This window comes from Fringilla coelebs (genome assembly GCF_963513975.1).
Source record: "Fringilla coelebs genome assembly, chromosome: 1".
Lineage (NCBI taxonomy): Eukaryota > Metazoa > Chordata > Aves > Passeriformes > Fringillidae > Fringilla > Fringilla coelebs.
In genome coordinates, this window is record NC_140028.1 from 80232541 (window position 1) to 80258801 (window position 26261).

Below are 26261 nucleotides of genomic sequence, written 5' to 3' on the forward strand. Positions count from 1 at the left end.
ACAGTAAAATTGAGCATCACAATCTCCCATTTCAGTCTCCAGTTTAGCTCACAGCCACCTCTAAAAGTTTTCCAATTCTAACTGTGCTTGATCAAGAATGCTTTCTTTACAATTAACTTAAGCTTTCCCATAACTACCTGCATGCTACAAATGCTTAGAACCAATTTTAAGACTAGTGAGGAGGATGAAGAGCAAATTATTATGTGGGTAGATTTTAGATTGATAATTGAAATTATATTTTAGCTCATAACATGAATTTTGGAATAATAACTAAAAGTGAACTTTTTTTAGAAAAGATTTTTTGCAAATTAATTGTTTTTTAGAGAACTCTGTCACCAAAGGACACACATTGCAGACACAAGGAAATATCAATTTAAAAAATCTATTTTTGATGTGTCACAAGGACCACAAAATTCAACAGAAAAATCTTTCAATTACTTGTTCATTAAGATGAAACTTCTTAAAATCTTGTTTTGTGATAGTTGCTTTTGCTTTGTTCTTACCCAATGAGGAAAACTTGGTTTACAGCTGTTTTTTAATCAGCCTAGTAGCTGGCAGTCATTATTAGGTTAAACTGAGATTTTATACATATTTTACTTAAAAATATTTTATTTTCCTCCTCCTCTTACACCTCCTACCTCAACACTTACTGCTGTAGGACACAGAAGGCTTGTTCAGAAATGCAGAGATCAATTTTCATAATCACTTGCATGGTAAATAGACAAACTTAAGTGCCCTGTTTGTCACTGCAGATAATAATAGCAGATTGGTAACAATTACAGCAATTTCACAGCACTGAACTCTTACTTCTAATTGTTATTACTTTCTTGCAATCATTTCTTATTCAATATACTGTGATCATTAAATAGTTAAGTTATGGAACATGAATGTTATGTACAGAATTGTGACTGCTATCAAGCATCAGGGAGCACAGAAATACAAAATTTTGGGTGTTTTAGATAGTGTAAAAGAATAATTTTATGAACAGCTTGGAGAAACTACTAGAACATGCTGGCGATTAAATGCTGACATCTCCTTTCTTTTTACCTGGTTCCTGCAGACTGTTCTTAAAAAGCATCCTCTGCACCACTCATTGTGCTAATTGTATTTGCCTTCACAAGCTCACATAGATATTTCTCTTGAACATTTTCCAACAGCCCCTATGTGCTTAATTACCCAAACAACCTCTTTCTACCTTGCACTCTCGTCGTTCTCCGTTGACCCACAAAATCTAAAGAATTTAATATTGCAAAATGGCTTACTTTATTGCATTCTTTGCTATATCTGGGTCTTGGGCTACAACTTGCCCAATAATGCTTCCTTCCTTGGCATCTTCATCTACCTCTATTAAATACCAGGGTCTGCTGAACACTGGAGGTTCATCAATGTCTTCAACAGAAATTTTCACAAAAGCCGTGTCTTTGAATGGCCCCAGCTGAAGAAAACGAGGATCAGGATGAGTGTTGCTTGCTTCTACTTTTAGGGTATATAACACCTTGTTCTCAAAATCCAGACGCTGAGGAGCAAATAATAATAATAATACAGAAAATTACATCACTTTACAAAAAAATGTGAGTAAGTTTTACAGTCTGAATCAAAAGGTGAAACATTTTTAGGAGCGAAAGCTCAAACTTTTAATCCATCTTGGGGAAGATGGAGTATATTAGATCATATTCTAGACATTAAAATTAAAGATTATTATAGGATAGCAAGGCAGTTATGATCCCTCTGCCTATTAATTGTTCAGATTCCTGAAAAAAACAGGAGGCTTTGACTTATATAAAAATAAAAAGATCAAATGTGGAAGTTTTACTCAGTCCACAACAACGAGTTGTGTGAATTCTTATTTGATTCATCGCATTGGCAGTAAAAAGAGCAATTATTCCAGTTCCTGAATGATCTCTGTCATATTTATCTTTTCTTTACTTTCTTGTACCCATTGCCATTTACGCATGCCTGTTTGGCAGTAGGAACAAACCAGACTTGTCCCTGGTCTCTGTGTTCCTCAGTAAAAAGAAAATCTGTGAATTTTGATTTTCAATCCATATGACATTTATATCATGCATATACATATATGTATATGTGGGTAGACCTTCACAGATACATATACATAAACAAGTATATGTGCTTCCAAATATGCTTATTGTTTGGTATTTTATTTATAGGTGGTTATGAATTAATGTTACTGATATATTTAATAACACTAACATAAAAAAAAGTGTTCAGAGTTTAAGAGGCTGAATTCTGAAAAGCAACCAATAATGTTGTCAGACATGGTATTTTGAATTGAATTTCTGAGAATGTCTTTGCTCTTTGGAGTTTCACTGACATCATACATAACAACTGAAGTATCACCAAGACTGGACTTAAACCAAGACAGATTTTAGGTGCTGGGGATAACTGACTGTTGAACAGATTAGAGAGGGAGAGTTTAGTCTTGGATGTGCAAATTCATCAAGCTCCAGGTAAGCCTACCACTCTTGTAAGTCTTAGCACAGCAATCAGCTGATAAACCCCACTGTGAACTGAACCTCTCCAAGTTTTCACAGCCCTAATTTGAAAGTGCTGTGTGTGAGAGTCTATATATTGAACAGACCGCAGCCCCTGAAATATTGCTTTATGTGAAGTGACATGCCAGTAAATTTCCCTTGAGACTTGAAAATAACAGATACCTGCTGAAGAAAGAGAAGAACAAAACTAATACAACAGCTCCTTGGCAGCCTGACCCCTTGTGCGATCTACCCTCCCTTCCCCTGGAAAAAGAAAAATAACCGTCACACCTGAAGAGCTAAGTACATATAAAAGAGAGGGAGAAAAAGTAAACCTTTTTGACAGTTATAATCCCTTCCTGTGTGTCCTTGTCAGTGATGATATCAAACATGTCTGATCCATCCCCACTGGAGATGCTATACTCAATCTCTGCATTTTCTCCCACATCAGGGTCATTGGCTTTAATTCTGCCAAGAGGCGTCCCAGGTGGTGCAGATTCAGGAGAGCTGAACTGGTAGGAGCCTAGAAGAGCAAAGTCAAACATTTATTGTTTTGAGAAACTTTTTATTTTTTTCTGAATAAAAATTATCTTCAATTTCACCGCGATTTTTTTTTAGTAACCTGAAGTTCCAAACATTTAGGAAAAATGCTGCTAGTCATCACACTAAACTTTAAAATAGGATTTGCAGTTGATTGACAAACTGTCAAAAAAATTCAAGTTATTCTTCAAAGCCATATAACACTGTGATTCTTCTTTTTATTCTTCAGCTTTAAGGGAAAAAGGTGCAAAAGAGTAAGATACCAGTTCTTACCCTGATTATTAGCTCTCTCTCTATATATTTTTATCTAGAAATGTTCCTAGATATATTTAGATTTAGTAAAGGATTTTGTTTCGTTCTCTCAAGGTTTTTCTCAAACAAGAGTTGTAGAAATCAGTGAGGATTTTGGAAAGAGACTAAAATAGAATAGCTTTTTCTTTTAATTACTTTGAAATATATTCCAGTAAGTGTTCTGTTTGAAAATAATAAATTTATCTGTTATTGATAATACATGCTAAAGAGCCATGGTAAAGGGCATTTGGATATATGTTCATGTTAATTTCTATTGTTATTTTTATAATCAGAGTCTTTTAGAAGGAAATCTGAGTACACAGACTCTTTACTCTTGCTTGTGTGTATGAAAAGTGAATTCAAACCTATTTTCTGACAACATTATTTAAAAAAAAAATCTAATTTTAAAGACATGTTGTAGCAGAAGAACTATTAATCAGATGGATTTCTTCACTAGGAGGAAGCAGACATAGACGTTTCCTCACTAGCAAGACAAAAAAAAAAATTCAAATTCAGTATTTTCTGTTATTTGCTACCAAGAAAATGTAAAAAAATCCAAACACATCTGATGGGTTCATATTTCGCACATAACATGCCAACATCTGATCTTTCTTTTGATCTGTTTTTTCATGTAAATTCGTATTATTTTGCTGAATGAAGTAGTAGCACTGGAGAAATACCTTAAAAATCTGACAAAATTAGCACCTAATAAAGTGTACAACCTTTATTCAAAGGATACAAAGAGTACACATATAAATTGTATTGACTTGTAGTAAAGTGCAGTCAACTCTCTTTGTTGCAACAACCCTATTTCCTCTATTAACATGCCCTTTTAAGACACCTTTTAAAGGATCCTGACCTGATCCATTTAATACAAGGAACATATCAAAATTCAAAGTGCAGAATGAGTTTCTGTCCCCAGTTGTAAAGTACAAAAGAGAGCTCCTGAATATACCTTATATTTATATGGATGTGTAACAAAATGGAAGCTAATGCTTGATGCTAAATTGTGATTGCTGTCACAAATTCAAGGTTGTAAGTGAAAACTCAGCAGCAGCCTATTTTTCTGTGATCCACACAGATTAAAATGTACATTGTTTCCTCAAACCAGTCTGAAAATGGGATGAAAGGTAGGATTCCTGGCAGCTAAACCATGAATTTCAAGCCTTGAACCCTTGACAAATTCAAGGGTTTGGCAGCTGAGCCAGATCTACCATAAGAACAGATTCAGTCATGGTACTTACTACTCCTTCCAGATAAATGCCTTCAGTGGTTTTTTGTTTGAAAGCATTCCTATTTTTGTGGTGCAGTGTGAACGCTGCACATTTCAGCATGTGAGATGGCTATTTGGTTTAGAGTACAATAGAATTCAAAATGCGTAAGGTTTTCATTATAGCACCATTTTAATTCCGTTTAGGCCTATGTCTTCTAATTTTCCACGACTACTTTTAGGAAACACAACAAAACAGGAAATGCTTCTTCTTGATGCAGTCTGAACAGCCACTACTTCACAGTGCCATTTTACTTTCTCCAGTCCCTCTAAGAAATTAATTTTTGGGTCTCAAATACCTTGATATTAACTGGTGTTGCTTGCAACTGCTGTTCATCCTCTACTTTGGGCAACAATTTTTCTTATTGTTGCTTCACATAAGAGAAAAAGCAATACAATTATTTTCACAAAAAGCAAACTTTCAGAAAAGATAATTTTTTGAAGGAGTACCCCTCTTCATAACTACCTAAGAAGAAATCAAATCTGCCTGATATTTCTCTTTCTTTGATACCTAGAAAGCACTAAAAACCAGCCTGCTGAGGAGAAAGAAATCGAGAGGGAAGGATGATCGGCACAACTGAAACTGCAGCATCAGAAGATCCCACAGCGGGCCTTCTGTAGGCCACACAGTGTGTTTCAGTGAAGTTCAAAGTCGAATACTAGGGTGAACATTGTTTGAGCCATCAAATTGTGTACATTTCTCTAAAAAGTACCCATCCCAAAGTTTATTGAAATAATCAGAAAAGCTTTCATAGACTTGAGGTTTCAGTTAATTTTGAAAAAAGAATACCGTGAAGAACACAGGCTAAGGGGACTGGAAACCTTGAATTATTGTGCAGTTCTATACATTCTTCATTCTTTCTTTTATCTTATTTGATTTTATTCAACAGTGAGGCTTAAAATGTAATGTGCCACAATAAATTATAGTTTAGGTTCCAGAATTCCTATTTGCCAAAATATTATAGGCTGCATCATGCTACACATTTTAAAAAAGTATCCCCTCATGAAGTCAAACAGGAAGTTCAGTTAAAAATTGATGTTTGAATTTACCATGTGAAGGTGATTCTCATCAAGTGAACTCTGTGAATTGAAATTAAATTTCTTTATAAGGGTTGCAAAACTTCCCCTCCCTTCTCTTCTTTTAAAGCAATGTGTTATCATTGATAGAGATTAAAGCAGTAATTTATAATTCCAAAAAGATCCATTCTTCCATGCTGTCAGAGTTTTCCAATATCTTTTTAAATCTGTGCTAGGTTGAACAGTTTGTACTATTCTGGGTGTACTTATTGCCATGGTACTGAAGTGCTTTTCAAGTCCAGGAGAGCATTTTATAAATCAGCTCTCTTTGTTCAGTCCTTAGTGGATCTGTAAAGAGAGCCAGGTCTCTCATCAGTGTGAACAAGCAATTCAAATTTTATTATGTGGACACTTTTCTGGCAGGCACTGAACGGAGGCTGTAAATTTCTCCTATCTGCAGCCTATCAAGCAGTTATCAGACTCTGACTGTAACAATGTGAGATTGGATTTAAACACTGGCCTAGGATAAAAAGATTTTTGTAGGGTATTACTCTGAAGCTTTCTGTGTTGTGCAGCTTTCTGCTATTTGCTATTTTTTTTCTTGTACAAAGATATTTTTAAAAAACCTTATTTTATTGTGTCTGACTGGCCTAGATTATCAAAATCATTCAAGAACTGAACACAGATTACTAGTACCTAAACCAAATGCTTAGACTGCCAGCAGAACAAATGACCTGATAAACTCTGCCTGTGCATGTCAGAACATTAGAAAACCTAAGATGTATTTGCTTGCTTCAACATAGTTGAAGTGTTTCCAAGAACAGATCCTTGTATTTTGTAGTTAAATTCCTCTAAAGTCCCTGCAGTTGGCCTAAACTATTGTTACAGTTTATATTTCTGTAAGAAGAGTAAGAAAGAGAAGTTTATCACTCCAACAAAGAATTTGATATTAAAAAAATGTCAGCAGAGATTCTCATTTGCCTTGGGATGCCGCAAAATAAACAGACTCAGCAGTGGGTAAGTACTACAAAAACAGTGATAAAAACCCCCAAAACTTCCAGATGGCCAAAGCAAACCAGCTGATTTTTGAGAGGTTCTTTGGAAAGCCAAACTATTAGATGCTCCATACTCTGGGGGAAGCGAGGTGGATTGTCGTTGACGTCGGTCAGTGTGATGTTCACGGTGGTGGTCCCTGATAGTCCTCCCATCTGGCCTCCCATGTCTTTAGCCTGGATGACCACTTGGTATTGCTCCCTGTTTTCTCTGCTCATGTCTGGTAAAGCAGTCTTGATTATGCCTTGAAGGAGGGAAAAAAAAGGAGAGACAGGGTGGTCAAGGAGAAGCCCCATCCATCACAGCTCTTAGATAGATTCCTGTCAGATACACTGTGCAGATGATAATCCATAGCAATCACAACAAGGTACATTGCAATAAACCTTTCAATCTATGGATGTTTTAATGTGGTTTTAAGAAAAAAGACAAAAAAAAATGTAACAGATATTATTCATTATTTTTGTTTTGCTAAATCAATTTGATTATTCTTTTAATGACAAAAATATCAATATGTTCATTGAATTAATGACATTTTGCAGTTTCTATCCCCAGTATTATTTACTATATTGTGTAATCTTCAGCCCTGGTGACATTTTGATATTATAGCACAAGGCTGAACTCTAACATGCCCAGGATTCATTATTCTGTGCTGTAATAGATCATTGATTTTGATGGTCAGTGATGTTCATTGTAAGTCAGCTGGGACTACAGCTAATAAAGGAATTCGACAAGAGTCTAAAATTAGTTTTGAAAAAACTTTTTTGGGGTGTCCAGTTTGAAGGATTTCATAACTGTAATTTGAATGTCTCAGACACTTTTTGCAGTACACAAACAAAAAAGGTCTCATGTGAGAAAACCAAAAGTGACACAGTACACCACTTTTCGTTAAAGTTCCTTTTTGAAAACCAAGCAAAGTTTTTTATTTTATTTTTATTTTTAATTTGGAAGAGTGCTGGCTTTTCAAAGCTGGAATGAGCAGAGCTTTCTCTTGTGAAGTGGGAGAATGTAAGCATAGTGTCCTGCTTGGAGGATTCACAGCCCTTCCTTTTCTTTCTCCAAAGAAGGCTTTCATTATAGGCTCAGTTTGATATTACACACACAAAAAAAGGGCAACCCTGGAAAATTTATACTTCTAGCAAGTGAGTGAAATAAAGAAAAAACCTTTGCAGCTTAGTGGTTATGACATTTATGTCTAAGCCAGGATTACCAGGCCTGATTATCATACCTAGGCTTGCTAATACATGTAACATAATACTGCAAATTGGATTAAAATGAAAAAATAATCCCTGAACCAAAGATGAGAGGCCAGGTGCTTCTCTTACTGTCTGCCTGCCTAAACACTTGCTGCCATCAGTTATTGCCCATGTGGTACTGGTCCTGTTTCCCTGTTCATGCCTGGTAGTGATGTTTGAGTAGGGGACAGGAGAAAAGAGAAAACAAAAGAGAGAGATTGAAAAAGGGCGGAGATCCAAACAATTTTATCCAATGCAAAATCTTTATGCTCCCTTTTAAAATTGTAGCCTTGTCATTAATTATCTTTTGCATATTATGTCTTTGCTGTATTTAGAAAAAAACCCAAATTGTTTCAACAGAGTTAGCCATGATCTGAGAACTCTTAATGGAGTAGGAATTTCAGGGATTCTGGACAGAGTTGCACTTAAATTCTCAATTAGAAAATTTTGATAGCATGCAAGAAAAACGAATGCAATGCCTATTGAGTCTTGAGTGCCTTAGGATCAGATATTTGGAATAGGAGAGTTCTGGTGACATCTTTCTTTTCTGAACCTTAATTTTGAGTCATAGATATCCAAATTCACTTTTTTTTTTTTTAATTTAGTTTGTGTTTGTCTCTTTTACAAAGTCTTGCATAAGAGTGAAAAAGGCTTCAATTAATTCCTTTCAAATTTAAAGCATTAATGATACTTGCTTCAGTTCCCATAACTCTTGGAATCATAATACAGCTTCAAAAAAAAAAAAGTTAAATATTAACTGATTAAAAATCAATGGTCAGGGATCTATTCCAAACTTTTAGAAATAATTAATTGCCTGTGAGATTTTTTTTTACCTTATAGTATGAAAATGTCCAGCTCCTATTTATGTTTTTAAAAGGTAAACAGATGAAATTCCCAGAGACTGATGTAAAATAGGCTTGTGACTAATTTTGATGTGTGTTTGGGCCCTTTACAGTATTTTACATATTTAAAAAAAAAAAAACAAAAAACTTTTGGCCTTTACAGTTAACAATCATCTTCTGGAAATCTTAGTTATAACAAGAAAAGCAATTTTTTTGCATTAACATTATTTTAACAGAAAAAACCACACTTTTATTTTGATTCCAGTGAGTCTGAATGGATTGCTAACCTGTTTCTGGATCCACTGAGAAATATGGCTGTCCCTGGAGGATGCTGTACACCACTTTGGCACTGTTCCCGTAGTTGGCATCATCGGCATCTGTGGCTGTCACCTGAATAACAGATGTACCTAAATGGGTACCAAGCAAAGAATCAGCAGATTTTAGGAAGGCATCCACTTCTTGTAAACCATATGCAGTTGTTGAAGTATTGAATTCAGAGTTATCCTACTCAAGAGACGGTAAAATAAAATCCCATCTTCAGGGTGACTGGACCTAAAATCATTATCACTTAAGATCCATGCTTCAGTGTAACAAGATAAACACACAGGGACTGACATATCTTTGAAACCCAACACAGCATTAGGTTGTTGGTGATCAAACAGATATGAAAATTGTTCTCTGGCAATAACGCAACCTCAGTTGAAACTGTTCACTTAAAGGTTTGCTTTAATTAATAAATAAACCTAAAGCAAATTTCCCCATACTCATTTTCTGCTCAGATGACAAATGGCAAGTGTCTGAATTCTGGCTCAATAAAACAATTTGTCTCATCCTAAACTGATTTTCTATTTAAAAAAAGATTGGTTTTGCAATAAGAAATTCTATTTGTGGGATTTTGGGGGTTTTTTTGTTTGGTTTTTTTTTTTTTGTTTTTTCTTTCTTGGTCAAAGTTATTTGGCAAATATAGGGCATTAAATGCTGCTGAGGTTTTTTTGGCATTCACTTATTTTATGTGACAATAGTTTACCCTTGTCCTGTGATCATAAAAAAGAAAATATAGGTTATACAGGATTATGAGTACTGTGAGCCAATACATTTGGTGTAGTTTATGGGTTGGAAGCAAATGAAAGCTTCTGTAAAGCCTTTCTTATAAGATATAAAAGCACAAAGGTATCCTTCACAAGCTTTTTTTTTTCTTAGCACTTAGATGTCAGAATGCATTTTGCTCACACAATCTAGAGCTGACAAATGTCTAGATAGATGAAGGCAGCCCAATAGCTAGAGGTGTAAAGGTGCTTGACTCCTTGCCAGGGGAAGAAGGCTGACTGAGAAGAAGCTCATTACCCTGTTTTTGGCCAGGGTTTTTTGGTTTTTTTATCTCACTTTCTTTGCAAGGAAAAATTCTAGTTAGCAGTCAACTTAATTGATATAATTTCCTATTCCTCTTTTTCTATACTTTCAGTGTCTCTAGACTGAAGTTCCCTCAGATAAGTTGTAGGTAAATGTCTGTCTTGACTGGAAGTTTAGAAGACCCTTATTTACCTGTGATTAATGACATTGAAGTGAATCATTTGTACTGTTGCTTTTGAGCATATCCCAGGGATTGGGAAAATAGAAATCAAACAAGTAATCAAAACAGATTTGTGAGGGTACATTATCATCAGGTCCTGTTAGATGCAACTACTTTTTTCATAGTATGCAACATAGCTTTACAAATAATAGTTTAACCTACACAACAATTCCCAACATTTCAGGTTATCTGAGGAGCATGTCAAGAGAGGATGAATCCTTTTCTCTCTGCAACAAATCAGCACAAAAAAGTTGTAGAAATGCTTTGTCACAAATCATCAGACTCTGAAGATGATTTTTGCTGTCAGGTATCTGGATTACTTTTTGCCTGGTTAAACAGCTAGAGGTCATCTGTGTGCCAAGCTGAACTGTAAAGGTTATCCCAAAGAAGAGAATATTTAAGGACATTTTAACCACTAACACTGTCCAGCAGAACTGCTCATCTGGACAAAAAAATCAAGACAGTTCTTTGATAATCATAATGTTCCATTAGTCCCATATGTTTTCAGAAAAGCAAGTTAAATCCCCTGCCTCTTCAAGGCAAACAGGGAAAGAGTCAATATGTCTTGATAGCTTATAAAAAAACATAATCAGTAGAATAATCTGCTTATACTGTGTGACATTGTAGCATCTAGAAGTTAAGAATCAAGAGTAATTTAACTGTCCATTGCCAAAAACCCCAAAATACCTTAATCAGAAAAGTTTTTTCTGTGGCATCTTGATCTAGGCACTGTCATGGGACTGTCACAGAAGTTTGAATATGGCTATAGCAACCAAATGCACATTAATGTTCTTTTTTTATTTTCCCAGTGTACTGTTTTGGTGAAGAGAAAAAATGCTAAATTTGTTTTGAGTTAGTTTTTGTTTTTTCTTTTTTAGAGCAGTTATTACAGGACTTAGGGCAGTCTTTGTGAGACTTCTGTGTTTGTCTCATTGGAATGTCTGCCTTTGTTTCCTGGGGCTCAAGTGCCATATAACTATGGCTGCTGAGGGGTGTACAGAAGATGTAACTGTACAGAAACTTTTCATGTGGTGAAAAGATAGTATTACAAATCTCCTTCTTTCTGTTAAACTAATAGTACAACTGTGAAAAATTATTAACAAGAGTATAGCCTCAAAAAATTCAATGTCAGCAGGCAGTTAACTCTCTTTGCCAACTGTCTGCTGTGTCGAAAAGAAGGATGCTCACAAATGACAGACAGCACTTGTGCAATTTTCTTTCATGAGATAAGAAACTTCTCTTAGCTTTTTGGGTCAGAAATGATGGTGAAATAAAGACAGTGAAATAAAGGAACTCAATATTAATTAGGAATAATTGGTAAAGAGGCAAAACTTTTTAATCAAAGAAAAGTGAGCCTTATCTTTTCCCCACTTGAATGGCAGCAACAGTATGATCTGTTAATTTATTTGTTTATTTATAGTCTAGATTACCTCACAAGCAGCCTCTTACCACATTTGTCAGAGGAAATCAGCTTGATTTAAAGTACAAATAGGCTGTCTGGATGAATACAGCAGGAGTGAAGGAAACAACTACAGTCTGGGAAGAACAGGGAGTGGGGGAATTTATTTTTGTGTTTATCTTTGTTTCCCACCATCCAACTCTATTTTTAATGTGCAGTAAATTAAATTAATTTTTCAAGTGAAGTCTGTTTTTGCTCTTGTGATAATTGATAAGTAATCACTCAATATTTGCTTCAATCCATGAGCTTTTCAATTTTCTTTTGTCTCCCTGTTTTATTGAGGAGGGGAGTGAGAGAGCAGTTGGGTGGGCTTCTGGCAGCCAGCCATGATCAAACGTGCCACAGAGCAAATTGGTGTGAAGAATGACACAGAAAATGTGAGAATGACTGCAATAACAGTCTAAGTAGTGATAACATTACTCTTCTGCAAAGCCAAGTCCACCTCAACCCAATCCAGCCCAGCAAGTTTAATCCATTTTGGGATGGTAGCTAAATATCAGAGTTCTAAAGAGGTATGTTCTTTTCCTTTCCCTTTCCCTTTCCCTTTTCTTTTTCCTTTTCCTTTTCCTTTTCCTTTTCCTTTTCCTTTTCCTTTTCCTTTTCCTTTTCCTTTTCCTTTTCCTTTTCCTTTTCCTTTCCCTTTCCCTTTTCCTTTTCCTTTTCCTTTTCCTTTTCCTTTTCCTTTTCCTTTTCCTGTTCCTTTTCCTTTTTCTCTTTTTCTTTTCTCTTTCTTTTTCTTTTTCTTCTCTTTCTCCTGAGAATAGAAACTTAAGTGCTTTGATAACATATATGTTGTCTGATGTATGGGGTACTAATGTAGGGGCAGCAAAATGCACAAGATAAACTTTGAAGGTAACCTAAGAGAAGACAAATCTAAATCTGTGTAAGGAGTGCTTCTGCATGTGTTTGTGTATGCATAAAAATTCATGTGAGTGCATGTAAAAATGTAGAACCCAAAAAGGAAAACTATTAGAGTTAGAGAGAGCATCCCTTCACATCTAGGAAGTGTCAGAATTGAGTGTCACTAACATAGATTACTAGCAATCATGAAGAGTGAGCCATAAATTTGAAAAAAAAACCCCACAAAACTTGAAATGAGAACGCTTTTATGAATTATGTTTAAAATGCTTTCTATTGCTTTGTGCTATTAAGTGTTTGAAAGGGTCCCTCTGGTATAATTAGGTCTCCCAGCATTGCAAAACTGAAGTAAATTGCTTGAGGAGGTTTGTTGCAGTGCAAAAAAGGTCTTCCACTAGATGAGACAGGCTATCTTTTCATGTGAAGTCATGCTGTTCAGCATGCAACTCTTGTTCCTACTTGGCTCTTTTGGCTGAATTGCAAGTTTCTGCCAGTCAGAAGGATATATCTGCATCTACTGGAAAATTTTAGTTTTACTGATAGCTTGTTCTGTAACCTTCATTTTAAACAGTGTTCTCCATCTTGGGAAAAGAAAATTAGCAGATTATGTTAGTAATGTGTGCTTCAGGATTCTATCATGAATGTTGGATAACAAAATTACAATGATTTAAATATCATTCAGAATCAGGTCTTGGGTTTTTCTTTTCAAAAAGGAAATCCTGAAAGTTCAAAATGTATTTTGGGTCTGACACTTTTTATAAAACTTGTATTTCAGAACAGTTCAAACTTCTGATTTTAAGAAAATATAAGAAGGCTTAGGCTTTTGTCGGCCAGTATAAAGTATTCACAAAGTTGTTTGGAAATAAAACAGTCTGAAAATGCTGAAATAGGATGCTTTTTGCATTATGAGACAGCTTCATTTAATTTCATTTTAAATTTTTTTTTTAAGTCTACTTCTGTCAAAACTGGCAATTATTGAAACGTTCTGACTTTTAGAGAGGAGTTTTGTCTGTGAATGTGCAGAAAGTCTGTTTCATTTTCAGAAATAGAAGACCAGCTGGGGTAAGTGAAGAGGCAGGAAGGACTTTATCTCCCTAAAGGAGAAGCTCTTATGTTTGCTTCCTGTTTTCAAACACAATGGCAATCTGCAGTTTGTCAAGTTTATTTACAGAGGGAAGATTTTAAAAGAGGATCACTTTTACCAACGAAAAAGATTTAGGAAAGCTCTGGAAAACCTCTGGAGGCAAAATTGGGAATTTTGTATATCTAGAAGCCTTAAAGAAGATGAATGGACACATAGTTTGCTCTGACAATATTGCTCCAAGGATTATGCAGACATAGTCCAGAGATGCCCCTGATGAAAACATGAGTAAAATTTTAAATGAGCTACAGAAATTTTGAGGGCTTTTAAACCACTTTTGTCTTTGAGAGCAGGTTGTTCTCTCTGGAGAACAGGACAATGAACTGGACAAATGATGAAATAGGAGCTATGTGGCACTACCAAAGCCTAAAATGTTTAGGAAGGCATTGGGGTCACCACCAAGTATCTCATTACCACATCAGCTGGATGACTTCACCTCTCACTTTTTCGTATATGAAGGACAGGACTGAAAAAGGTTGAGATGTAACTCTTATATTTTGATTGGAAGACAAATCTACCTAGAAAGGTGAAAGAATAGAGAACCACAAAGGGAACTGTGCTCCTTTGTACACGACCACAATTTAGTTGGGCTTTCACTAGACTGGTCTTCCTTTTCTGTAGAAAGGGCCAGAAGGTTGGTAGCATGAAAGATTTTTTAGAACAAAGGAAGGGAACAAATAAAATCAGAAAAGAAGTACGTTTCAACAGGTAAATAGATATATGACCCAAGGCAGAAGAGGAGTAAATGGGCAAGACCAAGTAAAAAGAAAAAAATAAAGCCAACTTAGAACAAGTAGGCAACCTCAGGAGCTAGACTCAAAAGAGAAATAGCATTAAAATAGAAAAGTAGGAAGGACCTTAAAATGTAGTTCAGCCTATATATTGAAAAGAAATATTGTAAAAACACAAAAGAGAGGAGGTAAAATGATGGCATAAAAGAGGTCACTCAATAAATAATTAATTAATTATGTTTTACCAAGTTTAATGATTTTTAATAATCTATTGCATACTTATGAGGTGAAGCTTAATTTCACTTGAAAACATGAAAACATGCTGTCTTATTTTCCTGTATCTTGTCTCACAAAATTTTTGATTGAGAAATCAACTGATATACTAGCTACAGTACATTGTTACTCTCCCCTTGTTTTTGTTATCCACTGGCCTCCAACCCAGGAATCACAAATTTTGTACCACTGTGGTGTAGGTAAGGAGACACTGCAATCCCTGCTGGTGTGACTAAAAGTAATTTGTGAGAGACTTAACAAAGCCAAACTATGCTGCCTACTGTAGCCTTTCCCTCAGAACTACTTTTTCCTCTCCATTTCAGTCCATAGCAGTAAAAGCAGATGGACCACTCATTTCAGAAATACAAGATGCTATTTTTGCACACCTTTACTTCAGAAGCTTTATATTTTGTAAACAAAATGAGGAAACAATGCTCCTAATTTCTTGTGTGTGTTGCATTGGGATGGTTTGGAGTTTTGTTTACTGCATCCTTTTCTATGACAGAAAGAAACCCCATTTTAGATTGTGTTATGAGAGCTTGCATTAGAGCAGGAACCAAGCACTAGTGATTGTCACACAGAGAGATGTAATGTGACTAAACTGCTCTGTCTATAATCGGCCTCCATTTGCCAGTGAAGAAAATACATACACCATTGTAACATATTGTCAGAAACTGAACTAGGAAAGAATGGCTAAAGCTGAACAAAGTCTCCAGCACTCACCCTCCCGCTGTTTGATACCTTGATACAGCAACTTTAGTTTTCCTTTGGCAGTAATTGTAACTGTGAAGTGCATCCAATGCCCTGCATGAGAATTTGAAAAGCATTATGGATGCAATAACAAGTGAGAAACAGTAAAAAGAATGAGGGATAATTTGAAGGACTGGTGAGTGAACAACTCCGTGCAAGTTTATTCTTTTGTGAAGCTCCTTTTTCCCCCTTCTCACCATAAAGTCACTTCTGAAACCGTAATACTGGTGCAATCAAACGGCAGAGATGAAACGGAGAAAAAGAGTACTCGGACTCTTTCAAGTGTTAATGCAGATTAGTTTTTATATTTCATTTTCTAATGACTAAAGAGGTACAGTAAAAAATTATCTGTCATCCTTAATAAATTACTTGCAGCTTAGAAGTCTTGATTTTGTTCAATACTCTGTACATCTTTACAATTAGAAAACTCCTGTTTTTAAGGCAGAACAAGGGTCTACAGTCTATGTTTAAAAACACACCAAATTCCAATTAAAATATTTAATCCCAGAGCTATCCTCAAAATTTCAATTCAAAATAATGGTGAAATTCACCAGTAATATATTTCTGGGTATGAAGCTGCTGTATGTACAGAGGGTTGATCCAACTAGAAGCAGTTGCTAATGAAATTGACACGTTGAAGGAGCCACCAGTAATGCTGTAATATGGCCAAAAATCACCCTGATTACTCCTAATATGCCCACAAGGGATGTGGAGGTAGGCCACCTGTATGAACAGGTCAATCACAACAGCTCCACAACTTGTTTCCTTTTTAAAGATGAGAGCGGCAAATTTTCACCCTATGCCCCATCTTAATTTCTGGAATACTCCAAAAGAGAGAAACAACATTTCTGCTGCTTTTATGATTAAACATAGGAAGAGTTAACCCTGCTGATCCTATTAAGAGAAGCTTAGTAGTAGTTCATAAAGCTGCAGCATGCTTACCTCGTGGTTAAAAATCCCTACTCATAGCCAACAGTTTCAAAGAAGGCTTTGGTTTTATTTATAGGGTTTTAAGTAAGAACTTTAGAAATTGTTTGGAATACTGAAACTGCTTTTGAGAAAAGGGCAAAGCAGAAAGCACCTCAAAGCTGTGCTACATGAACGAAGGAAGCTAAGAGTAGTGAAGAAATAACATTTCTATGATTAAGTAATTATTCTATAAACTGAAAACAAGAAAGAAAAAAGCAAGCCTAAAAGAGACAATTTTCAAAGTTTCAGTTCTGATGTACATGCCTGTACTGTTTTGTATTTTGCAATGCAACACTAAAAGTTATGGGGGTTTTTTTGAGAAGGAACAAGCTAACTTTCTGCCTTTATTTTTCATTTGCTTCTTTTTATGTATCTCGTTATGAGTTTTTGATTTTCTATCTATGAATGAGAACTAGAATCTTACTGTCATTTGCATTTTGAAAATTAGTCTCTAATACAAATTAATGGGAACCTTCACAGAGTTTGTACTTTTGCCAGATCTGCAAATAGGTGCATTTTAAAACCACATGTGAATCGCTATTATGACTGTGAGCAAGAACATAATTTTTACGATGACAGGCTGCCCTCATCTTTATGTTATTTGGGATCATTTTTGTCATCTGTTGGAACTCCTTTTTGGGTAGTGATAAAGTTTGTCTCTTTAAACATTAAGACAGCTGTGGAGAGCAGCAATTTCTATAAAAATGCAGACAACAAAGTATTATGGCAGTCCTAAATTTACATTAGTTTATAATATGTGATTCATGAAAATCTCTTGCTTCTGTCATATTTAGATATTCTTGATATTGGCTGTTAAAATAACAATAAAGAGCTATAATTTTGAGGCGAAATTGAATCTAAAACAAAGCAAAATAATAAATTCCAGGATTATCTCAATTATTTGCTTTTTAAAGGTACATTTATTAGAGTACCATTTTCACACAAAAGCAGAACACTTCTAGAGTGTGCATGAGCATATATAAATAAATACAGATATAAGCATACGTATATATGTGTTGATGTATTGGTGTAGGTATATGTCTAGAATATTAAGTAGGACCAATCAAGATATTTTGCTATTATTGTCTCTAGGCACTTCATTTACCTTCAAAAGTGTTCAAATGCCTTAAGTATAATGTGTCAAATGATTCAAAGGCAAAAGTATTCTGTTGAAGATTGTTGAATTTTCACTATGCCTGCAAATCAATTGGAAGCTCATTGGTGACTTAGTGCAAGACTTCTCTCACACTAAATTATCATGGGCACGATCCCATTTGGACATATCTTACAGATGGACATGTTTCTAGTTGAAGAAAATTAAAGGTGCTGACTACAAGTTACTTGCTTGGAAAATACTCTTAAAAATGCCTGAGCCAACTTGAAAATGCTTAGACAACGTGGTGATTAAGACTCAGTGAAAAGTAATTTGACATATTCATTTAAACAGTTTATTTTCCTCAGGTAGACACACCTTCCTGATAGCCAAGGTGTCTTTTAAAATTGCAGTCATAAAGTCAGTAAGTATCAGTCTTCTGGACCATGAAATATCATATTATTTTTTAACCTTCCTCTCTCCTAAACCACATCCATGAACTAAAAAGGTGGCTTCCCTTTAGGCGTGGGGTAATTTCTTTTCACGACTGTCACATATTTTGACTTTATGGGGAAATAAAACCTTCAAATTTTTTTTACTGTGTACATAGCCTAATTTATCACAGGTTGTCTATCATTGGTCTTGGAATAGAATGGAGTAACCGTTATTGAGCTGGCTTTCTGGCAGGAGGCGTTGATGAGAATTTGGAGTTTATTGGCAGTTAAATGAAAGATCTTCACACATATACATACTTTGGGGTCATTAAGTTAGATTGTATTGTTCTGGTTTGGTGCAGGGGGTTGTTTACTTTTAAACTCCAATTAAGTGTGAGCAATGTATTTTGAATATTAAGATATGAAAAACTTTTATAAGGAATAAAACTGATACTTGTACAGATCTTAATCATTCTTGATCTTAATCAAGAGTTTGTGGAAAAAAGCTATTCTGGTAAGTGTTCTGAGGCATCTGGTAAGGTAGTACAAAATTAAGGAAATGTGAGCATCAGGATTTCTGTAATTGTGGAAACTTTCAGATGTAAATTTGACAAGATATTGAGAAAAATACACGAGGAATGCTGTAACCCTATTTGTTCCCATGCTTGTTCCCTTGCTTAAAAGATGAGTAACTGTGGGAACAATATCAAGCACTTTTCAAATAAGCAGAAGTCAGACAAGAGAGTCTAAGATAACTGTTTTCTTACCTTCATTTTCCTGACTCTCTGAAGGTTATGTATGGTACAGAAAATTTCCAAAATTACTGCATGATGGGTAAGAAGGAAAAATGCTGCTTTATAACAGAGTTCAAGCTGAAGTATTAATTGAACTAAGAAAAGCACACATGTAACTGCCATTCCTATAATTCATCTTCTGTGTTGTTATAAACTTGAAATCAATTATCATACCTATTTTAATGACTTAGTGGAAAAAAAAAAAATTAAGTAATATATAAAGACATATCTAATGTGTGTATATATATATATTTTTTTTTAATAATAGTGTATCCATTATGGACAGATATTGTATCATATCTATTAAGGTGAATAGTGGAGATCTCTTGGGGGCAGATAATGTTCTTTTCCTATGTTTTCTACTCTTAGACTGCTGGAATTCTGCAGCTAAATAATTTTTAACTGAAATGGTACTAATCATCCAGATTTACATGAGGTAAAGCTTTAACTTCTCAGTAAACCTACTAAAAATGAGGATTAGGGTGGAGTGAGATAGCTCACAAACAGAGGTATATGGGATAAATGAGGATTTTGGAATCTAGACCTTTGTTTTGTGAGAGATTATCTGTTTGATAGGACTACTATCTCTTTTGAAGACTGAAAATTATGTCAAAACATCTTTATGTGTGTTCTCTCAGTGTGATGATTAGTTAATTTTCATTATTTTTGGAAAAAAGTATCTTTTCTCTTCAGCCCAATATGATCTGTAGTGTTTTATTTATGTTTTAGAGATTCTTAAAAGTTATGTAGAAATCTGGTAGGGAAAAATAAACAAACCTAACCAAACTAATGGAAACAACCCTCTCTCTATGTTTCAGTTTCAAAATAGATGCTTGTGGATGTTAGTGTGATTTAAAAAAATAATCCTCAACTTTACACCGAGCTGCATAATATTAGCAACTGAGGTATATACTCAGGCATTAGGAAGCTGTCTTTTTTTAATAAAAAACTGAAAATATTCTGCATTCAATAGATTAGATTAAGTAAGCATTGCAGATGATCTTTAATTTAACAAACAATAATAATTTTTAAAAAATTATACTTCTCAATGTAATTTGAAAAATCTCTTTTATGGCTACATATAAAAAATCTCAAACACATTTACCTTTTATTAAGTTAATTGCAATTCCTGACTTAGATCTGTGTAACCTGTAGCCTTCCCATCCAACTATAAAACCAACACTTGAGAAATCCAATTCTCAAAAATTGTTTAAATGAAGATAAGAGGTTTTTTCAGACATGTAAAGGGGTTTTTTCAGACATCTAAAAGTGCACATAAAGGAACATAATTACACGGTTTCAGAAAAGAACTCTGTGCATTAGCTTGATGTAAACAGTGACACTAATGTTAGCACTTTTTTAATGCATAATCTGTCAATACTAAGTTGTTTAATTTAATGTCTGGCATATTTTAGTTGTAATGAAGGCTATAACACACATATGCCTCTGTTTGACATGTTCCTTCTGAAAAAGACACAGGGGTTCCTAATATTGGTACTGTTAATTAGTGCCAGCTATTCCAGTCCTTAGTACCAGCAATTCACTTGCTGCAGGCTTCAATATGGTCCCATAAATGTGAGAAGGCTCTCACTGCGAGTCTTATTCTGTAGCATGTCTTGAAACAAGGAAAACTACTTGCTTGGTAGCTTCAAAGGATCATGGGGGAATAAATTAGGTGCCTATAAATGGGCATTGTGCATAGGAATTCCATTTGCTGTGGCTCTGAAAACAGGCTGCACATGGTTGTGAATGTTTATATCAAAGGATGTATGGAAGGGAGTATGTTGGTATCAAGAGGTTTACACACTGGCTGAAGCAACATGCTGTTTCAGAATGTAAGGGATAATTTTGGTTTTCAGATGTGAAGCCATGAAAGTTGAAAGGATTTTACATGCAGTCAGAGAGACAGCATCTCTAATCAGGCAGACCCTATCCCACTGTATTTCCCTACAGTGTAAGCAAAATGATGATCTGAAGAATCCAGGAACATTATGCTTTTGTTCTGAGATTTTGATGTTGCAGCTGAAAATCTAATGAAATAAAAGTAAGGAAAATTAATGCATCAAAAAATAGTTAATGTAGATATGAGAGAGGAACTTTCAATGCTAGTTTCAAGCTCTGATTTAGAGATGCACAGGTCTCTGTTTTGGGAGAGGGGGGTGTTTATTGTTTTGGGGTTTTTTGTATTTTTCTCATTTTGTTTTGCATTCAATGTACACAGATAATGGGAAATAATAAATTTGTTTCAATAATGTAGCCAGGCAAACAGTTTTGCAATGAGTCATTTCAGAGGTAGAAAGGGGAAGCACATTTAACGCAACACAGGTCTGAACATTCCATTTGGCAAGATGACTGCCATTCCAAGGCTATTCCAATGGACATTTCACTGTCCATTGCTGTAGTAGCTGAACTTACTATGAGGTATCTATGGAGTAGAGCTGTTCTAGTCTTCTATGAAGTAGTAGAAAATTGAGTTTAAATGAGTTTGTAGTCAGCTTAAAACTGCATCTCCAAAATTTAGACCAATTAAGTGATGAATCCTGAAGTCCCGTATAGTGCTATAGAAGTCACCCATCCTGCTTACTAATTGCTGCATTTGAACTGCTGGCACCTTCTTTCTTCTTATGAAAAGTATTTTAGACCAGAACACTGTGAAAGTTCAGCAGGTGAGGTCTAAGGGAGCTCAGAGCCCACAGACTGGCAGTGAGTTGACAGCAGCTCAGTTCTCACAGGACAGAAATAGAAAAATTGTTTATACCTTCCTGTGTTAGCAGCAAACACTAGTTACTTTTACTTGCTGACACCACTTACACAAAACCCCAATTTCTCGTAGCACCAAGAGTCAGCTGTTACTCTTGGTGGATGACTCAATGGTTCTGGTTTTCCCAATGTGCTGCCTCAGATTTGTGGTGTCTTAATAAGAAATCAAACCTTTCCCCATCTCAAAAGAAAAGAAAACATAAGGAACAAAGCGGGTAATCTTGTTTAGGCTAAAAGGATTTTGTAGCTGAAGAAAAATGGATATGTCAAGTGATTATTTAGCTGAAGTTAGACACTGCTGGATGAAAGAGTCTCACCTGCTTTTACCTGCTACATTTTTCATATTCCTCCACTTCCCTAACTCTAACTCTAGCATCTAACCTCATGCTATCTGAATCAGGGAACAGAAGAAGTAGAAAGGGAATATTGATCTTGAAAAATCTGTCTTTATGATGATTTATCTCCTTAAACTTTCTTCTTCTGGGTTCAGAGGACAGTGGCAAAAACATAAAAGATCACACCTGGGAGGGAACTGAGAGACCAAAAAGGAGAAAAAGAGTTCCATTCCTTTTTCTGTAGCTTGAGATCTTATCTGCTATGTAAAAATGTTCTGTAAACTTTAAATTTGTGAATTATTTGAAATGTTCACGAACATGTTACAGGTGCTTCCTATCCAGGGTTCTGTAAAGCCTTTGACATGGTGCCCCACAACATTCTTTTCTCCAAATTGCAGAGAGAGGGATTTGATTGGTGGACTGTTAGGTCCATAATAAATTAGTTGGACAGACACACCCAGTGTGTAGTTGTCAAGCCTCAATGCTCCAATGGACATCAGTTACAAGCAGTGTTCCTCTGGAGTTTTTACTGGGACCGATGTCATTTAAAGCCTTAATTAATGACATGGATCAAGGGCTCAAGGGTAGCCTCAGCAAACTTGTAGATGACTCCAAGTGAGTAATGTGATTGACACATCTGAGGGACAGGATGCCATCCTGAGGGATCTGGACACGAGAATTTGATGAGGATTAACAAGACTAAGTGCAAGTTGCTGCACCTGGATCAGGGCAATGCCCCATACCCATATCAACCCAGGCTGAGGCATGAACAGATTGAGCAGCACTGCCAAGAAAGACTTGAGGGTGCTCATGGATGAGAGATTGGACACAACCCAGCAGTGCGCATTCACAGAAAGCCAAACGTGTTCTGGTCTGCATCAAAAGCATCCTGGCCAGCAGGGCAAGAGACCACCTGGAATGGTGCATGGGGAATCTCTAGAATCCCCAGAACTTGTTCCGTGTTGGAGCAAGTCCAGAGCAGGCCATGAAAAATATTAGAGTGATGGAGCACATTTCCAGTGGGGAAAGGCTGAGAGAACTGGAATTGTTCAGCCTGGAGAAGAGAGGGCTTCAGGGCTACCTGATTGCAGCCTTCCAGTACCTGGAGGGACCCAACAAGAAAGAGGGGGAGAGACTATTCACAAGAGTCTGTAGTGACAGGACATGGGGGAACTATTTTTAACTGAAAAAGGGTAGGTTTAGATTGCATATTAGGAAGAAATTCTTTAGTTTGAGGATGGTGAGGAACTGAAACAGGATGCCCAGAGGAGTAACCTCATTCTTGGAAGCATTCAAGGCTGGACTGGATGGAGGTCTGAGCAACCTGGTCTAGTGCAAAGTGTCCCTAGATACCTTTAGGGTCCCTTCCAACCCACGCTGTTCTATGATTCCATCATATACACAATACATACATATCAGTTTTAGATGTGATTACTTATATTGTATTTTAGGTGTTTATTTTATCTTCAGTCCGTAAGAAAGAATTATAGTAGTTTTAAATGGATATTTAAATTTTACAGAAATTATACACATTGATTGGGGAATGAACAACATACAGGAAAATCCTAACAATTCTGTAACATCCAGCTTGAAATCAGTGGAGCTGTACAAACTCAAAATAACCCGCTTACAGTTCCAGAGCTGTAATAAGTTCCTTGCAGACATCCTTTTTGCTAGGAAGATGCTGTCCATATTATATACATAGATAAATGTGTAGACAATGAATAGAAGAATTTAATAATGATCTAAATAAGATTATTTTGGTGTTCTAGTGGTTTTCCTTTGAACATTATAATGATGAAGTTTTAAAGCATCCATTCATACTACTTTTTTTAGAATTCTGCCTCATGCCAAAAGCAAAATATTTATAAATACTTCTATATACTTTCCTAATAAAAATCCTATACATGTCCTTAACAGACTTCATGCCCAAAAGTGAAAGAAAAAAACCCAAAAAGTCCAAAATTCTTTGAAAATATCCTGGAAAGATTTATGATTTTGACTACCTAAAAAAAAGAGGACTTTGACATTTAATCTTGATGGCTTAAGAAAATGTTGCTAGAGATTGAACTCTTATTTCCATATTTTTTATTTATTTCATAAGAAATAAGTTTTATTGCATGAAAATAAGAAAGAACTTAAATTAGGATAAAAATTCTGCATTTAAAAAAGATTCTGACATTTACAAAGGTTTTGAAATTCTTTAGTTATAGTGGCTAATGCAAAAAGAAATATTGAAAGTATTCTGGTTACAGAATTTCTGCCATCATGCTTAGTTTGACTAAAAGGAATTCTGATTCTATCTTGTAAAATATGAAGTTGTGGATGAAATATTTATCTGAAATATATCTTTCTCTTAAAGCTAACTCAATAATTCATTTAAAAATAGAGTGCACATTAACCATTAGACTTCTGAAGTTTTGCAAGTTGGCAAACTAGTTTTTAAAGTTTGTGTCAAAGTCAAAACAGTCATTCATAGCTTCTTTTTATAAACATCTGAAACCAGGGAAAATATGCAAAAGAGAAAATATAAATATTTCCTGCTGAAACATGAAAGATGAGAGCCGCTTCTCTTTAGTTGTTTTTACACATCTGTAGATTAATGGTTACTGACATAAGCAAATTCAAAAATAGAAATTGTGATGGTTACTGCATTTGGTTCATTTTCTTCCTTTCCTCTTTTATTTTTTTTTTTTTAACCATAAGGCCTACTTGTTCTTCTAAGAGCTTCCTATACAAAATAACAAACTGTTCTTGAGAAATGCACTTGAGTTACGTGGTGCTGAAAACATGGTGTAGCTAAAAATAATATCAGAATGGAGCACAGTCTTACTTCAATGAAGTAGTTGTTATGATGATTATATATTCCCAAGAGATACCTTAGAAATATTGAACAATGATAATGCAACTTCTAAGAGAATCATCGTATAATTGGTGTTCCAGTGTGTTTTACTGCATGCTCATCTTGCTTTTTATTCATGTGTATGTCTTTTACACAAGTATTTTATTTATATCTTCTTTTTAGAATAGCTGTTCAATACAAGGAATGTTTAGTCTTGCTATAATCCTCTACACCTCAGTTGAAAATGGCCATATTTTTATTTCGTACATAACATTCTTCTAACAAACCCCACTGACCAGCTAAAGAAAAAATCTTGTATTTTGATTATTTTCAATAAAAGTGATATAACAGAAAAATTGTATGCTCTAAATTTAACCATTTAAAATATGCTGCGCTGTGTAGAAATCCTCCTGTGCAGAAATATTAAAATATGTTAGGTGTCTTTGGTTAGAACTATAAATTTTGAATGTAGCATTTTAAAGAAATGACTGGTAAACTAAATTAGGCATTGTCCCTTTTCTTAATAGAACCAATGCAAAGATTAAAAAATTGTTGTGAAATACTCATCAGTGGCATGCTAAAGAAGCTTAATGAGATAAAACTGGTAAGCCTTACTCATTAAAGTTAGCAAGGCAGGTACAGAGGAATGTAATAATATTGACCTGGGTGACAAAAGGGATTAAATATATAGGACATTGCTAGCTTCCCTTTTCAAAAAGTTCCTAATAATTTTACTTATACCCTGAGAAAATGCTATATTTAACTTCTCTGAAGTTTTGGGGATTTGGATAGGGTAGTTCAGACTAGGTCATGCTTGAAATCCACCAATTCTTCATTGAGACCAAGACTATAGCTTAGAACATTGGCATTCCATCAGTTTAAAATGTTAAACCTATTTTTAAAATTTTCTTCTTTTATTATGTTTTGATTAACCTGTATGGGTCTTCCTAGCCTCTTTTTATCATTTTTTAAAATTATATTTTATTTTATCAATTTACTAAATCTAACATGATTGACAGGATTCTTCCAGTCCACTCTAGTATTGTTCAAAAATATAGCTACAACAATTATTATACTTTTGCACTTCAGTACAGCAAATGATTTTAATGAGAAATTCAATGTTATTGAGTTTTAGAATGTTTTAAACTAACTTACTCATTCAACTTTTGAAGTCAATATCAGTTTAACATGATCATTTCCATAAAATTTATCTGAAATGACTCTGCAGTCAGCTCAGTTCAGCGGTTTTGATTACTCCCAGTACTAACTTTGCTACACAGCATTTTAGGTTTACCCATAACACTGTTGGATTGGATCCTATTTAGGCATAGCAGGGCTAATTTATATATAACTTGATGGCTGCACAAACAAGTGCACAAATAAGCATTCATATTTCCCCAGGGCTTGAATAGGTTGTGCTGAAAATCCACGTTATGCTTTCCCTCTTCTTACTATCAAACTAGTTAAACATGACGGCAGTTTGCTTATTGGTACTGAAAATCACACATTCTGTCAGAG

The 26261-nt window shown here is 35.1% G+C and overlaps 1 protein-coding gene across 1 annotated transcript in view; it reads right to left on the reverse strand.

The window, feature by feature from the left end:
• CDH9 (cadherin 9) overlaps positions 1 to 26261 on the reverse strand; it is a gene marked incomplete at both ends in the record, with an annotated part of 66240 nt that overhangs the window by 14860 nt on the left and 25119 nt on the right. Inside the window, 4 exons of the mRNA XM_084208358.1 lie at positions 1263 to 1516; positions 2825 to 3012; positions 6737 to 6904; positions 9022 to 9141. Of these exons, the coding sequence (XP_084064484.1) occupies positions 1263 to 1516; positions 2825 to 3012; positions 6737 to 6904; positions 9022 to 9141 (730 nt within the window). The remainder of the gene's footprint in view (positions 1 to 1262; positions 1517 to 2824; positions 3013 to 6736; positions 6905 to 9021; positions 9142 to 26261) is intronic.